Source organism: Homalodisca vitripennis, chromosome 5 (genome assembly GCF_021130785.1).
Source record: "Homalodisca vitripennis isolate AUS2020 chromosome 5, UT_GWSS_2.1, whole genome shotgun sequence".
Taxonomy (NCBI): Eukaryota; Metazoa; Arthropoda; class Insecta; order Hemiptera; family Cicadellidae; genus Homalodisca; species Homalodisca vitripennis.
In genome coordinates, this window is record NC_060211.1 from 117,931,118 (window position 1) to 117,948,482 (window position 17,365).

A 17,365-nucleotide genomic window follows, 5' to 3' on the forward strand; every position below is an offset into this window, starting at 1 on the left:
AAAAACTGCATCGAGGACTTCGTTTGCAATATTTTCGAAGTACAGAGTTATACACAAATCTATAATTTAGCATAGCCTACATGGAGCTAGAATAACAATGTCATAATAATGTTATATTTGCGATAGGAGGATCCAAGTCACAATTAGGATCTTAATGTACATATCAGGACAATCTAATATATACGCATGAATAAACATGCTTAGTGATAATCTTAACCACAAAACTAAATTAATAATACCATTTACAGTAAGAGTAAAATAATATGTATTTAGGAGTAATACGTATTCTGTTGTAAACGGAAATAAAATATTTTATCAAGGTCTAAAGTTATTTCATACTGATTGAATATTTTTGAATATTTCCTAAACTTTGCAAAATTAATTTGTTTAATACCCAATGTACTTTAAACTATTTCCGAAGTGGGCAATAACTTGAAAGGCTTTAAATCCTTTTGAAATTAAAGTTGTAAAATTGTAAAAATCTCACTTTAAATAAAATAAAATCTTCTAACCTCCCATATATTCATCTGTCCATATTGTAAATATTGATGCATGTATTTTTGCCGTGAGACAGCGGAATCCTCCATCTTGTAAAGAGCAACGGTACTCTATGATATGTAAGCTCAGGAGGAGATTCAATTTAGATACCAGCTTTTACGAGTCTATGTGTTCACGATAGTGGCTGGGATTGTAATCATAAAACTACTCAAGAAGTTACAGCGGAGCGCCGATCTTGAATATGTATGAATGGAAGGTTCCAGCTACTACAAAAATATACTATAAGTTTATCGAAAACATGTGTCGTCTAAGTGTTTAGTGATATTTTTATACGTATATGACGTTTGACAAAACGTTCGTCTAATATAAAGTATGCAGAATAATAACTTTTAAATCAATATGGAACATTTTCTCAGTTATTGATAAGCGTAGCTTGTCTCCAAAAATGTATTAATACATGTTATAGTCTAAAATTGTCCTTAAAATGTCACCAAAATCACTGTGTCGTTATATATCTAATATATTAGTAATTCAAACTGATGAGGTTTAAATTCTTCACATGCATTAAATTTACACGGACAGAATTATATATATATATATATATATATATATATATATATATATAAAATATATATATATATATATATATATACATAAAAAACTCATTTTTAATTTGATTTATTTTACTACTAGAAATGAGGGGATTTATTTTTGCTTGCAGACCTCACTGGAAATCTGATCATTAAATGATAACCTCATAGCTAGTCCCTGTAAGATCCTTCTAATACTATTGTGAGAGACAATGAGTGTTACAAAGTATGTGTTGTTTGTATAATACTATTGATAATACAATAGTTAAAGCACCAGTTAGCAGAGATACTTATGGATATCATAAATAAGAGTAAAAAAAAAAAAAAAACAGATTTCAATCATATAACTGATTAAATATTTGTCTGTATGATTCTCTAGCTTTCCTAAAGTTCCTATCAAAACAATATCTTACCTTAATTTAATGAAATATACTTCAGTCAAATCTATATATATATATATATATATATATATATATATATATATAATTATATACATATGTAGATCGAGCTTATATGTACATATAAGCTCGATTGAAATAAAAAACCTCACTGACGTAACAAACCTTACATTTTTATATCATGACTCAATCCAAATTAATTTAATAATGGATTTACAGTTGTTTTCTATAGTTACACCTGTTATAACTAAATATATAATTGATTAATACAGTCTTCAAGGGATGTAAATTATACGTAAATATTAAAATAAAAAGAACATTTTTTCCCATGTTAGTAGTAAAATACATACCGAGTGTGTTAGTGCAATGAGAGAACAAAATGGCCTTTGTGGTCGAACCTGTAAAACATGCAGTGAAGAGCTTTAATAACCGTATTCAGTCATCTAATGGGTAAAATAAAATTAAAAACATAAAAGACTAAAAAATGATAATATGAGGAAAAACAGTATTAAATAATTTCCAGACGATCCGTGGTCGGTTGCCAAGAAGTCTTATACAGGCCAGAGGGAGAAAGATTTAGTAGACCCGAGCAGAGCAGTATAAAGTGGCCACAACGAGATTGTGTGAGTGTGGGGCACTTGGCGTCGGTCTTTCCTAGAGATACAGACGTCCGTCCTGTGCACACAACACAGTGCAGTACTATTCATATATACCTTTAATCCACACCCTCCCCTCACCCCCCCCCCTTTGTAGCTTACTAAAGTGTAATGAGCAAATACACGTTATAACTGATTAACGTCAATGAACGAAATTTCTAGTACGACAATTGCGAACACAAAATGTGCAAAACATTTAAAATGTACACTACTACCAGTGTAGTGTACACGAATATAACGATGTTGAGGCAAAAAGCTACACATTTAGCAACACAGAGTAAAAATAAACACACTAACATTGCTTATCAATAGAAAATTTGTATTTCGTCAATCGAGCAACCTAGATGTGCAAAATATGTACTTTTGCTTACCGATGAAAATTTATATTCAGACAATCAAGCATTCCAGATGTGGAATAAAATGTGAATCGTACATCAATAACAGTACAGCATTCACGAATATAACGATGATGAGGCTAAAAGCTACACATTGAACAATAGATTGTAACAAAAAACATGTCAATGTTGCTTATCGATGAAAATTTATCTTAAACCAATGAAGCATTCCAGATGTGGAATAAAATGTGAATCGTACATCAATAACAGTACAGCATTCACGAATATAACGATGATGAGGCTAAAAGCTACACATTGAACAATAGATTGTACCAAAAAACATGTCAATGTTGCTTATCGATGAAGATTTATCTTAAACCAATGAAGCATTCCAGATGTGGAATAAAATCCTAATAAAACGACAATAACAGCACAGAATACACGAATATAACGATGATGAGGCTAAAAGCTACACATTGAACAATAGATTGTACCAAAAAACATGTCAATGTTGCTTATCGATGAAGATTTATCTTAAACCAATGAAGCATTCCAGATGTGGAATAAAATCCTAATAAAACGACAATAACAGCACAGAATACACGAATATAACGATGATGAGGCTAAAAGCTACACATTGAACAATAGATTGTAACAAAAAACATGTCAATGTTGCTTATCGATGAAAATTTATCTTAAACCAATGAAGCATTCCAGATGTGGAATAAAATCCTAATAAAACGACAATAACAGCACAGAATACACGAATATAACGATGATGAGGCTAAAAGCTACACATTGAACAATAGACAGTAAAAAAAAACCCACAAATGTTGCTTACCGATGGAAAATTTATATAACGACAATCAAGCACCCCACATGTGGAATAAAATCAGAATTGTACGGCAATACCAGTACATTATGTATGAATATAACGATGTTGAGGTTGAAAACTATACATTGAAGAGTAGATAGTAACAAGAAACACGTCAATGTTGCTTACCGATGGAAAATTTATATTAGTACAATCAAGGATTCCCAATTTATTCGGAATAAAATCTGAATTGTTCAACAATACCTCAGTTCTCCATACATGAATACGTTTTATCACCAACACTACTTACATACTTTTATATATCAATAGCCAATTTAAATTATGATAAAATTTCTTAGATAATAAAAAATTATTATTAATTAGTAAACCTAACAGGATTGTGATGTAATACCTAAACGTTCTTAATATTGCGTATTACACAATAGTAATCAATAAATCTCACGGTTTCAAATATAATTGTTACTGTTTTGTATTTTAAATAGAAATGTAAAATAAAATTCTAGCTGTGTGTCCCTACAATACACATGAGCTGTGCTTCATGGTGTCCGCCATACGCTTGACTGGCAAATATTTAACTGACGTGATAATCGTGATACAGCCTCAAATCTACTTTATGTTGCATATCATCAAGTAATAAGGTCTACACAACTAGACAGTAGCTGACATTGTGTTATCAATAATGTATTAAAGCAGCCGAAAGAAAAAACTCAGCCCAAGATTGAGAGAGGTTGTTAATGTCAAACATTTTTAGACGATTTTCAAGTTTTTGTATTAGTTGGGTAATTTGCCGTGATGGTTTTCCCCACAGTTTTGCAAAACTGAGCGGATATTAAACGTCGAGTTCCTGTGTACAGCACTGTTTGTGTAAGACATTAAAACCTACATTTTTGTCATAAATAACATACATGGTTATGTTCACAATAGGTAAGTAGTAAAAATTAAATTATTAAAAACTAACCAAATATCTTAGACAATACTCAAACGTTTATAAATTATATTCAAGCTTAGTTTTTGGGAAATGCACCCACTGACGTAAATCAACATTAAAAAAAGGGAAACTGGATGTTTTGTTTTTGATTGTTATTATACTGCTTATTATTATTGATTATTAACTGATTTTTATATTAAATATGATTGCCCGTATACACATGGGATGATCAAACCTTAGTTATGACACCTTCAATAAAAAATAGTAATTGGAATTAAGTTTTAATTTTTACAGCACATTTAACATTTTCACTCTTATCTTCAAATCTCATGAGTGCTCTCTCCCGTTTATGATTTTAATAATTGGAGTTACAATTGTTTAAATTTTTATTTTGAATACAAATGAGAACGGTTACAAAAGTCTTTTATGAGTACTATTTTGTGTTTACATAATTATAAATACTTATGTTGAATTCAATAACTATTCCCTTAATCCTTTCACATCGTATGCTCCTCCAACTGAAATATTCAGGGTGGGAATTTTAAGCTAATTATTGTTATTCATTCTAAAAAAGACAGATTACCTTTGGAAAGCATGAGTAATTACGAATTAAAGTGGAATCAGCATCTACTAGAGTAAACAATCAGAATAGTCCGTGTTGATTACATACTGAGAAAAAAGAGATTAGATTGGACCAGAGCTAATAACGCACTATATCTACCACTAGTGACAGCAGTCTGTATGGAGCTGACATTTAGAATTAGCCTTGAGTTGTCTTAGAAAATGTTTTGTTCGAGACGAGCACTGACATTGTAGCACCCACCACAACATTATGTATTCATGGCTCTTCCTTGCGGCTACTGCCTTCAACTCGTCGACAAAACAACTTCAACACAATTCCGATTGACTTATATTTTAAAAATACATTAATTTAATTTAAGGTGTCACGATGTCTCCAATACCAACGTCGTTTTAGGAAGGCTATCCTACAGGAGCCAAGTGTTATAGGTAACAGGATATTTTCTAATATTTTTTTTCGTTAGATGACACAAGAAATCAGTAACTATTTCGATATCTACAATTTAATCTCTTCCTCAGGTAGATTATAATATAACAAATAGTTAAATGTAGGTTAAAATAAACAAATCACATCAGTGTTTTTAAACGCTTAAGTCAGAAATCACAACATACATGATGTTTACCAACACACTGTCTGTATGACGTTACAAAAACCGATTATTAAATATAAACTGGTATAAACCCCGCCATTGACAACTTATTGCATTGCACTAATTTAATTCTAGTGACATTGTGTATGGATTTGACATAATTTTTTTTGTGTTTACTGATTTGTGCGTGTCAAAACGCTTCGTATGATATGTTTATTGTAACTTAGATTTAGTTATGTATTAGTTATATACCTGATGAAGAGATCAGATTGAAAATCTCGAAACGTAGACTATTTATTTCTTGTAATAATGAACGATGGCAAGGGTTCTAAAAATCCTGTTAAGCTTATCTTTACAATTCTTTCACTGCAAAAACAAACTTGAAAATACTATAGACAAGTGCTTAAAGTTTGTTGGATAAGATAATTTGAAACTATAATAGGACTTTAGACATTGTTCATTGTTATTCAAGAATAATAAAAAAATACGACACTTTATTTCGAGGATAGGTATGCATACTCTTCATCAGGTGCCAATAACCCAAGTAATATTTTACAGATGTGGTTATAGGGCGCTTGTTCTCCGTAGTGACATAATCGGTGCTTGCTCAAGTCATCTGTGACACTCAGATGTATGTTTGAGGTTTTATGACGTAAAATTTGCTCAGTTATTATCCAAGACTTTGAAGAATTGAGATATAATCATTTCAGTTACAGCGAACGGAATGTATAGAGAGAGTAAGGTCTCTGTTAGAATGATAAACCAATGAAACAGTTAACAAACAGATAGAACCAGTGAGTGGACGGACCATTGAGCACATCATGACGTCTCTGAACACGGTAGATCGCGCCTCACAGTCTGGTGAACGCTTTGTCCAGCGGCATCACCTAAAAGAGGATCAGATGTCACTGAACTGCATGCCTGTTGTTCCAGTACACTGCTATCTGACATACAGGTAACGCCTCAGGTGTGACCACGACGCCATTTACTTCATTCTGTTTAGTAATTTATTTAATAATTTCAATTACCAAGCATTGGTGAACAATTTACTTATTACAAAAATATAGCAGATTTGATTTTGCTAAGATAATTTTAGTTCTGAGGCATTTAATTTTCTATTAAGCATTCTACACTAATAACAGATTTTTGATACAAGATAATCTATGAAGTGATTGTTTTTCATTATCTTGATAATAGGGCTCTGAAAAATGAGGTAGGATACAGTAATTTAATTTTATCACTATGCTGCCCTTACACTTTGTCATTGTTTCGGTACAAGAAATGACAGCAGTTTTAATACGTGTGTCAGAATTACAATGTTGATTTATTCCGCAATAAAAATCAAATAAACGAATAAATTATGATTTTGTTTTCAACAATATAAAAAACTTTTGTATTGTTTATATTGTCATAAAAACGTTTTATGACACGGAGCAAATGTGTTTTTAGCATTAATCTATTCTTCCAGGTAAGATTTCTTTATTTGAAAAATAATAGTAAAATATAAACTAACGCATATAATAATTTTCCATCAACAAGTGTAAATTTGAAATTTACATTAGGCTTGTATTTTATTTGTCATTTCAATTTTTTTGCCATTTTTAGGTTTTCTGCAATTTCAAAAAGTAGCAAAAATAGGCCCAGAGTTTGGAAGTACACCAAACAACATGTAGTAGCTATGTCACATGTTCAAATACCAAATAACAGTACTACTTTGTTTACTAGACTAAAGTGAAATTGTTCGCTGACGCTCCTTATCTCACTTACATACACCATGATAAAACTCATCGTTACCTATGTAGAAATGAAGCTTCACGCAACATTTTAAGTCTATAGGGCACTCCTACCTTAAAATATCGTCCGGACAGATAGACAGACAGAAATGAAATAAATCAGGCTCTGGAATTATTGGCTTCGCTAACGCTGAACTAATTAAATTATTTCTAAAATAAATTGGTAGGGCCCTTAAAATTTCACTGAGTTATTCTGAATTCAAGACTGGAGTGATGAGAAAATATTATTTAGGCGGCCTTTAGTTAAGTGAAGCCTGGGCTCAACCTTGTCATTTAGGGCTTCAGTCAAGTGCTTGTTGGCCCCGCCATGCCCCCTCACCCACCCCCTACCATGACACCACATAACCGGCTCGCCGCATTGAGTCGTGAGTAACATGTGACACGTGATTGCTATTTTTTACCGCCAGACCTTCTTGTATTTTAATTGTGGATCTATTTAAAAACTGGGTTTTCTTAAATAATCTTAAAGTAATTCCATACGAAATTTCTCTCATAAAAACTATCCCTTCAGGATACGCGGCTTATATAATTAAAGTTTAGTTTTATCAATGAATTTATATTTGGAAACTATCTGGAGTTTGAGAAAAGTTTTAGCCACACTTAACGCTGTTTTCGCAGACGACTTCAAAACAAACGTGTTATGGTGTAATAGCGCCAGCTTAGGAATTGAGATTGTTTGCTTTAAACGAAAAAGTTAGTTTAATCTCTGCACGTTCGATTTAATCCTATCCAAGTTTTAATGCAGTTTACAATATTGATTTTAACATTTGAGGTGTTTTCTTTAAATTATATGTGTTTGGTGATGAAATATACTTGAAAACTCTCATAAGGTATAAGCGCCTTTGTACAACTTTCTCATTCTGTTAAAAAATAGTAAAAATTGCCGGAATAAAATGTTCTCCAGCCATAATCTGTTCTGTTAAATTACGAGTACATTTAAAGTAAAATGTTAAAGTAAAACATTAAATCATGTAATAAATCACGATCGAAACTGTATATACGTATACGGTCTTAAATAGTTTCTTAAATAGCGCATTGACTGAATAGTTTGTAAAACTGGTTTATTTATATATTATAAAAGGTTACCCAGGTCAAAAAGAAAAGCATAAATGGATACATTTTACGCATTTGCGGGTTCTTAATATTTGTAGGGAGATTGCCACGAAATAAGGTTACGATCAGTTTTTAATATAAGCCTAGGTTTACTAAACCATCGTACAATTGTAAATCAACATATCTATCATACGAGTTCAAGTAGATAAGGACCTATTATAGATCTTGAGGAGATAAGATCTATAATGTAACATAATTCGAATTTTTATGAACTTTAGGCCAATATTACAGATATTTAATGAGTGTAGATAGTTAAAGCGATTGCGTTTCGAGCATCGCTTCGACAAGTTAAAAACAAAACGTAACTTGTCACGTCATAATGTACATGTGTACATAATCTCAAAAGATTGTGTCAGTAATGGTATGGACAGTTTTCTATGTCCTTTGATGAGGTTTTGACTGTTAAGAATAGTATTAAACTAATTTATCTATACCCTATATTCAAAGCTAGTAAAAGGTGGTAATTATTTTGTTTTTGAGAAAAATTATGTTTCTCTGTAGAACGTATAAGACAGTCTTGTTAAATATATTGATATCGAGAAGCAATAACGTAGCCAGGATCAACAATTGGTGGGGGGGGGGAGATCAACAAAACGACTGATATTTTCTAGTAGTGGACAGAAAGTAAGTCAACTAAAGTCAACTGCTCATTCCCCAGTTTGATCCTTAAAAAGTTCTCGACCCGTTCACATGCTAAGAACGAACTGTCAGCAGTACATTCCAATACTGAATTATTTAAATAATAATAATTGTTTGATAAAAAAGTAATTGAGAAATCTGAAAATTTGGTTGAACCCCCTCGTTAGGTAAGTCTTTGTCGAGAAGCGTTACAGAACAGAACTTCGATCGTTTGCTAGTAGACGTGTACTTTGCTGTCATTACTAAGGGTCCAACGTCCTTTTTCTTCTCATTGACAGTTATTAAGGGCTCAATAAGACCTTTTTAAGATCGTGTCGTTGTTTGTCTGTCGGTCTGTCCGATAACTCTTTATAGAAAGATCATAGAGACTTGAAACTTGGTACAAGGAATTGCCTTATATTAGAGAAGTACGCTATTCATTTGAGGTCAAAAGGCTAAAATTAAAGTTAAAAATAAAATCTAACTTTTTAAATTTATCTTATTGTAAACTATGATGGTAATAAGAACATCATTAAATGAAAGCTTTTGTATATCATATAAAATGTATAATTATGACTTTTTATAATTTGAAATAGTAACATTTAAAATAACTTTGTTGAGTTGGTTGGTAAGCCTTTGCTGACGTTCTGTCAGGTCCTTTCATCCTTCCTTGTGTCGGATTAGTAATAGTAAATGTAACATGCGTTACTAATATTATATATTGTATTTAAATAAATTATTGAATTTGAAACCGTAATAAACAATGTATTAATTTTGTATCCTGACACTGGCATGTCAAAGCTATTTCAATGATTACTTGAGTTGATAAAATCATTTCAAATTATTAATTTCATATGAATTTTATTTTAATCTATAAAGTAGATATATATTGAATATTTATTATTGTTCATTTCAGATCCACCCCAGGAAGTAATGACCAAATGTTTTTCGTCACTCATACTATACATAATTCCCCTATCATATGCCTAAAACGTGATGTCCAAGGTTTTAATCACCAAATAATTATGTAAATATACTTGTTTTCAATATTCCTGTAAAAAACATTTTAAACCTGATGAAGAGGTTGATTGCACTTTATGAAACGCAGTATTCTGTTCTTCTTAACTTGGAACTGTGCAAATTTTGAAATCAACTTTCCTTCAGGCGGGATTATTACCAGCTTTTATAATCACCTCATTATGATGATATTCAAATACAAAGGGGAGTAAAACGGACACAATCCTGTAGAAGCAATGTGTACACTTAATACGGAAAGGGATTGCGTAACTTTAAGTATGTATGATTACTATACAATTCAGGCTCTTCTGTTCAATATCACCGGCCCTGCCAAGAGACCAGCCGTAGGCTGTACCTTGGACCATTGTTTTAGTTTTATATCGGCTTGGCTCAGCGTAGAAATAGCCAGACAGTCGGTAAGTCGAACAATGGCTGCTTCATCATTGATTGCAAACTAAAGTAGTGTTTCCACTCTTCGCCAAAACGTCTCCACATTTCACTTTCTTGGAGCCTGAATTGCGCCGCGAGTTCGGGTCGTGTGATTGTAGTATATTATTGGACAGGGAATCCATTGTTCGACCACGAATCAGTTTTGGAATATTAAAACTTTATATATATATATACATTTATATATATATGTATATATCGATGGTTATAAGCACAGACATTGTATGTCCACTTTTTTTTCACTTTTGGACATTTTTTGTATCTTTGGAAAGCTGTAGTCTTCATCTTTCAGATCATAACCTATTGTATGTCCATTATTACAATAGAAAAATTAATAAAAATTCTTTAAAAAAAAGTGTTACACTTTGGAAATGATCTAATTTTACACTGCACACTTGTAGCATGTCCAGTGATTGCAGTACCAGCTGATCAGAGGAAAAAATACCGTTTAGAGCACAGATATAGTATCTTTGGACTTGCAATGATTGTGCATGAAAATACTAGGCCTACTCTCTCTGGTTATTTGTTTTGCATCTTGTAGTATGTCCAAAAATTCGCTGATCTCAAGTGCACTCATATAGTATGTCCAACATTTTGTTTTACAATTAGGTTAGGTTTAGGACATACAACATCTGTGCACAACAGAACATAATCCATAACAATAAACAAAACCACGAAGACTTAATGTTTCTAGTTCGAGCTGTTAACCTCTACTGAGAAAGCTTGTGTTATTGACTTTTCTGATTATTTTGTAATTACCGTAATTACTTATGAAGATTTCTAGGTTGAAATTTAAGAAATGGTTAGTCGCGGGCAGAAAATCCTCAAACCTCTTACAAAACTCTGAATGGAAAGGTGGACACAATAATTGTGTACACTGGAACAGATGGTAGGAAAGGTAGACCAGCTCCTAACGCAACCAAACCTGAGGTAGTGTGTCAAGTAAAGAAAACACATAGATAGTTTTCCAAGAACAGAGACTCATTACTGTCGTAAGAATTCAAAAAAGTTTGTACTTAGCACCAGATTTTGAACATGAAAGAACTTTACAGACTTTACGTCAGCAGTTTCTGTCAAAAGAAAATATTGAGAAGCCAGTGAAAGAGCAAATACGAGTATATCGCTCCATTTTTAATTCGTATGATCCTCCTTTATCATTCTATATTCCCAAGAAGGATCAGTGCTCTAAATGCAACCAATACAAAAAATGCTATCAATAAAGAAGGTTTAGAAGAAGAGTACTAATCACACCGGCGTCCTAAAAACGCAAGCGATGGACATAAAAAAGTGAGGAAATGGACTGCAAAGAGAAAGATAGGGTACAGCCAAGTTTGATCTTCAAGCGGTATTATCTGTTCCCTTTGCCGGTGATGCACAGATTTATTATAAGAGAAAGCTCTCAGTTTTACAACTTTACAGTTTACGATTCAAGAGGTGGGTGATGAAGGTTTTTGCTATGTTTGGGATGAATACAACGGTATGAAGGGCTCTAGCGAAATTGGTACTGGATTGATTACATACATGACAAATCTTCCGAAGGAAATCAAACATGTCACAACGTTTTCTGACACTTATGGTGGTCAGAACCAGAATCAATTTATTGCTTCTGGAATGATGTATGTTGTAAACAAGACACACATTGAAACTGTTAACTTAAAGTTCATGAAGCCTGGTCACTCGTACTTAGAGGCAGGGGACTCAACGCACGCCACGATTGAAAGAGCGCACTAACACAGGAAAATCTATGCCACTCATGAGTGAGCACTTTTGATTGGAATGGCTCGTAAAAAAACCTAAAACCATACAATGTTGCGATTTTGGATTTTGGGAAAATCTTTGACCTTTGCAAAACTGGGAAAAAAAATCTAATATTGAACAGAACGAAAAACACCAAACATGAAAATGTGAATTGGCCTAATGTAAAGTGTTTCAGGTTTCAAAAAGCAAACCCCTTTGAAATTCTATACAAGTACGAAACTAAATAAGGGAATAGAGTTTTTTTTACTCTTGACGTACGTATAGATTTCGAGGACGCCACTCGTTTGGGAACAACAACTTCTCAGTCCGAAGTACACCGAGCATATTCCGGTTTCCAGTGCCAAGGAAAAGGATTTGATGTACCTATTGAAAGCGGGTGTAATCCCAGAAACATACACGGATTTTGTCACTGGAAATACCTAGTTTGTGATTGGCAAGAGATATTGTACCTTACGTCGTAGATGAAGAAGAAGGAATCGAGTCTCTCACTGAGCAACCAAAAAGGAAAAAAAAAAGGAGACACAGTAAAACAGATGTTTAAGGCAAGAAACCAGTAAAAGAACTCAGCAAAGAGACCAAGAAAAACCAAGGAGCCTAAAAAACCAAAAAAAGATGTAAAGAAAATAAAACCTCATTAAAGCAGTAGTAATAAAAATGTCTAAACGACAGCACTACTGAATTAAATCCCAGAATGCCTGACTCCATGAAACTGATACACATTTAGTTGTTTACATGAAGCACTACCTATATTATTTAATGTTTTGTTTATTTTTATTTGGGATTCTAATAGCTAGTAGTTAATTTTTATTTTTAACACGAAAAAAAAAAATTAGTCTACAATGTATGGACAATATTATTATTATACTAGTTGTTGATTTTTCATTTCCCTAGTAAATCATCTAGGGGCAGTTTTTTTTTGTTTTGCACACTTGTGGCATGTCCATAAATCTGTTGTTCAGAAGTGCACACATATTGTATGTACCAACACGGTTTGATTTACAAATTATTTGTAAAAATATGGCTTAAAGAAAGTTCAAAACTATTTATTTAGATGCATTTCCAATAAAATGTGACCAACTAAAATTTATTCCATTCAAACATTTATCAGTTTTTAGTTTAAGTTTCCCCCAAAATACAAACTTTGTTTTCGCAGTTTCCGAAAGTTTATGAAAACTGGACATACAATTGCCAGTGCTTATAACCATCGATATAATAATTATGAAATTTACAAAATCCATGGTCAAATATTGAACCATGCATGAAGTGCTATGAAGAGCATAAATTATGGGTATCCAGACTATTTCAAATTTATTTTAATAATTATTGGCTGAGCGTCAGTGAGGTGCTCGAGGAACTGATAAACTGTCCGTCTGTATATCTGACCCACTGTCTGAACGATAGTTTGAGAAATAAGTGATCCTAAGACTTAAAATTTTGCATGAAGCTTCATTTCTATATAAAGACATCGAGTTCCATGATGGTGCATATGACTCCATGAGGTTTGGCTGATCTTTAGGGAACATTTGTATATTGATATTATGGTTAATTATGATGTCAAACATGATGTTCAGAAAATCATAGAATAAATAGATTTGTACACAAGTAAGCACAATCTTGTGACATAGTAACACGTGCATCTAAATAGACATAAAAATTTGCATACAACCACAGGGAAGCCTGTTACATGACACTTGGTATGTCGTACTTCAGCCTTGAATAGTTCAATCACTGTCAACATTATTTCACCACCTCAGATTTGCTGATGGTAGTGGGATGCATTTCTAAACACTAGAAATACTTGACTACCAATATTTGTTTTATATTTAAGTACAGAAAAGATAGTATTTTGTTTGGAGTATTCGGAAATCAAAATTGCCTTAGAAAATAAAACTGCTATTTAAGAAAATTAAATGTCCACTTGTCTCACAGAATAAAGCCCACAGTTTTAGCAATTAACGTTCAAATTTGAATATTCTACACCAGACATGTAGAACTTATGGTTATATAATTTGGTTAAACGATACACGTTTTTTAATTTAGTTTAATTTTCTTAAATTGTAAGATATTTTTAATCTCATAGTTTTCCTCATTAAATGTTTGCGCGTACGGAAATTTGTGTAAAACAGATATGTTTGTGAATGATTGTTACAAACAGTTGTCGGCAATTTAATTTATAAAAGAATTGGGGCGTATATTTAAAATATGCTAAACATGATGAAACTACTATGAAAAATATAGATACACAAAGACATAACTCTCCATAACATTTAGATTATGGGTTATAGGTTCTGCAGTCAAGGGTCGAAATATGAAATACTGTAAGCGTCATATGACAAGAATTTTAATGAACATTGGAGTAAAATAAAAGAAATATTTCGAAAGTTTAAGGGCACTTCATCCGTAATTTCATACATATAAATTTACATCGTACAAAATATACCTAATAAATTTTTGTACTCACAAGTTTTGTATTTTTTTAGATAAAGTTGTCAGTCTTTAAAACTAAAATGGCATTTGTAAATTATGTGTAATATTTTCCACCAATATAACATATAGATAGAACAAAAGATTGAACGGAACCGAGGATACGTGTAGTCTGATGAATGGAACATTAGTGTAACAAACGTTGTGGCTGTAATCACCAAACATCCCCTCCCTTCTCCCACCCCCAACATGTCGTTATCGGTTGGTGTCAATCACTTAGTTACTGATAACACACGTACCACCACCAACACCTCTTGATAACGCGCTGTCACTGGGGTACGATAATAAACAAGCGTTCATCTCACGCTAACGTTTCGGTTCATGGGAAATTGAGTCGCTTCGGTTTTATAATCGTAGGCGGCGCGGCCGCTTGTTACTTCGCCAAAATCTCAACCTCATGCTATATTGGAAGTGAGATACTGGGCTCTCTATGGCTCTTCATTGTATCGATTCGTACAGAGTAAAGTAAGTGTGTACAAACTTTTAGACTTTGTGTAATATGAAGTCAAATGTAAATAGTGGAAAAGTTTGTCAAGATTGGCAAAGGAATGAGTAAGTAAAACACACACACACACACACACACACACACACACACACAGAAAAAATTATATTTTTATGCAATATAATACATTTACTTTTATTTTACTATGAACTTTATAAGGTTTTTTTTATTATTTTCTATTACCGACATGCATAGATCTTTTTGAGGTCCTTCATTTCTGTCAGATTTTGTAGTAATTTAAATATTGATGAATAAATTTAATGTAGTTTTTTCACCATATCTCTGATAGCAAGAGATTTCATTCACAAAAAATCTAAAGATTAAATATTACTGGAATACATTATTTCTGTTCAAATAGGTTATGGAAGTATTTTTTTACAACGAAATTCCTCTAAAGATATACATGATTCAAGGCTTTCGATTCAGATTTGGAGACATAATCATAAAATCTTAAAGCAATAATCCAAATTTCAAACATTATAGGCTAAATGAGTGCTTTCGTGCATTTTTGACAATTTGTGTTAACAATAGGCAAGTATCTGTAAATTTGTTTTTTTATTAATGCCAGTCATAAGCACTGGTTATTTTTCTTTAGGACCATATTTCCAGCTCAATGGTTTAATTTTCTTGTTGCCTCGTGAAAAAAAATTAATATAATGTAAGACTGAGAAGTACTCTCAAAAAATATCTATTTCTGGCATAAGGAGTAAAATCGTTACTAAATTCAAATTTTTAAAAATAATTGTTATAACAGGTTTTGCTGTTTTTCGGGCAGTGGTGTTGGAAAGTATTACTCTCTCAGGTATGTTAGACTTCCTTCCTCTGCTTTTCCTCAAGCAAATGAAACATTGCCTCTTTTTATTGTCAAAGTAGCCAGTCAGTTTCAGGTATCTTATGTGCAATCATTCACAGTATTGTTTACTAAGGTGGGTTTTATAGCAGTATTTTAACAGTCATTTACAGTCATAAAATGTGACAATGTCAAGGTAGCCAGTCAGTTTCAGGTATCTTATGTGCAATCATTCACAGTATTGTTTACTAAGGTGGGTTTTATAGCAGTATTTTAACAGTCATAAAATGTGACAATGTCAAGGTAGCCAGTCAGTTTCAGGTATCTTATGTGCAATCATTCACAGTATTGTTTACTAAGGTGGGTTTTATAGCAGAATTTTAACAGTCATTTACAGTCATAAAATGTGACAATGTCAAGGTAGCCAGTCAGTTTCAGGTATCTTATGTGCAATCATTCACAGTATTGTTTACTAAGGTGGGTTTTTATAGCAGTATTTTAACAGTCATTTACAGTCGTAAAATGTCACAATGTCAAGGTAGCCAGTCAGTTTCAGGTATCTTATGTGCAATCATTCACAGTATTGTTTACTAAGGTGGGTTTTATAGCAGTTTTTTAACAGTCATTTACAGTCATAAAATGTCATAATGTCAAGGTAGCCAGTCAGTTTCAGGTATCTTATGTGCAATCATTCACAGTATTGTTTACTAAGGTGGGTTTTATAGCAGTTTTTAACAGTCATTTACAGTCATAAAATGTCACAATGTCAAGGTAGCCAGTCAGTTTCAGGTATCTTATGTGCAATCATTCACAGTATTGTTTACTAAGGTGGGTTTTATAACAGTTTTTTAACAGTCATTTACAGTCATAAAATGTCACAATGTCAAGGTAGCCAGTCAGGTTCAGGTATCTTATGTGCAATCATTCACAGTATAGTTTACTAAGGTGGGTTTTATAGCAGTTTTTTAACAGTCATTTACAGTCATAAAATGTCACAATGTCAAGGTAGCCAGTCAGTTTCAGGTATCTTATGTGCAATCATTCACAGTATTGTTTACTAAGTTGGGTTTTATAGCAGTTTTTTAACAGTCATTTACAGTTGTAAAATGTCACAATGTCAAGGTAGCCAGTCAGTTTCAGGTATCTTATGTGCAATCATTCACAGTATTGTTTACTAAGGTGGGTTTTATAGCAGTTTTTTTACAGTCATTTACAGTCATAAAATGTCACAATGTCAAGGTAGCCAGTCAGTTTCAGGTATCTTATGTGCAATCATTCATATTATTGTTTACTAAGGCGGGTTTTATAGCATTGTTTATCAGTTGGTTAAAGTCATAAAATAGTTTAATTTCGTTGATATCACAATAAACATATAACTTTACAATATATAACTTTGTCTTAGCTATCTGTATTACACTACCGATTAAACACTAT

General features: G+C 32.4%; 1 protein-coding gene across 12 annotated transcripts in view; it reads right to left on the bottom strand.

Annotated features, from left to right (window-relative positions):
* The window catches only part of LOC124362807 (potassium voltage-gated channel subfamily H member 6), a 608,699-nt gene that overhangs the window by 329,444 nt on the left and 261,890 nt on the right, over positions 1–17,365 (bottom strand). For 11 of the 12 annotated variants that reach the window (XM_046817628.1, XM_046817624.1, XM_046817634.1 and 8 more), the window contains exon 6: positions 1,837–1,884. The exons of the other annotated variant lie outside the window; for it this stretch is intronic. In XM_046817628.1, coding sequence (XP_046673584.1) covers positions 1,837–1,884 — 48 coding nt within the window. The remainder of the gene's footprint in view (positions 1–1,836; positions 1,885–17,365) is intronic. 12 annotated transcript variants of the gene reach the window in all.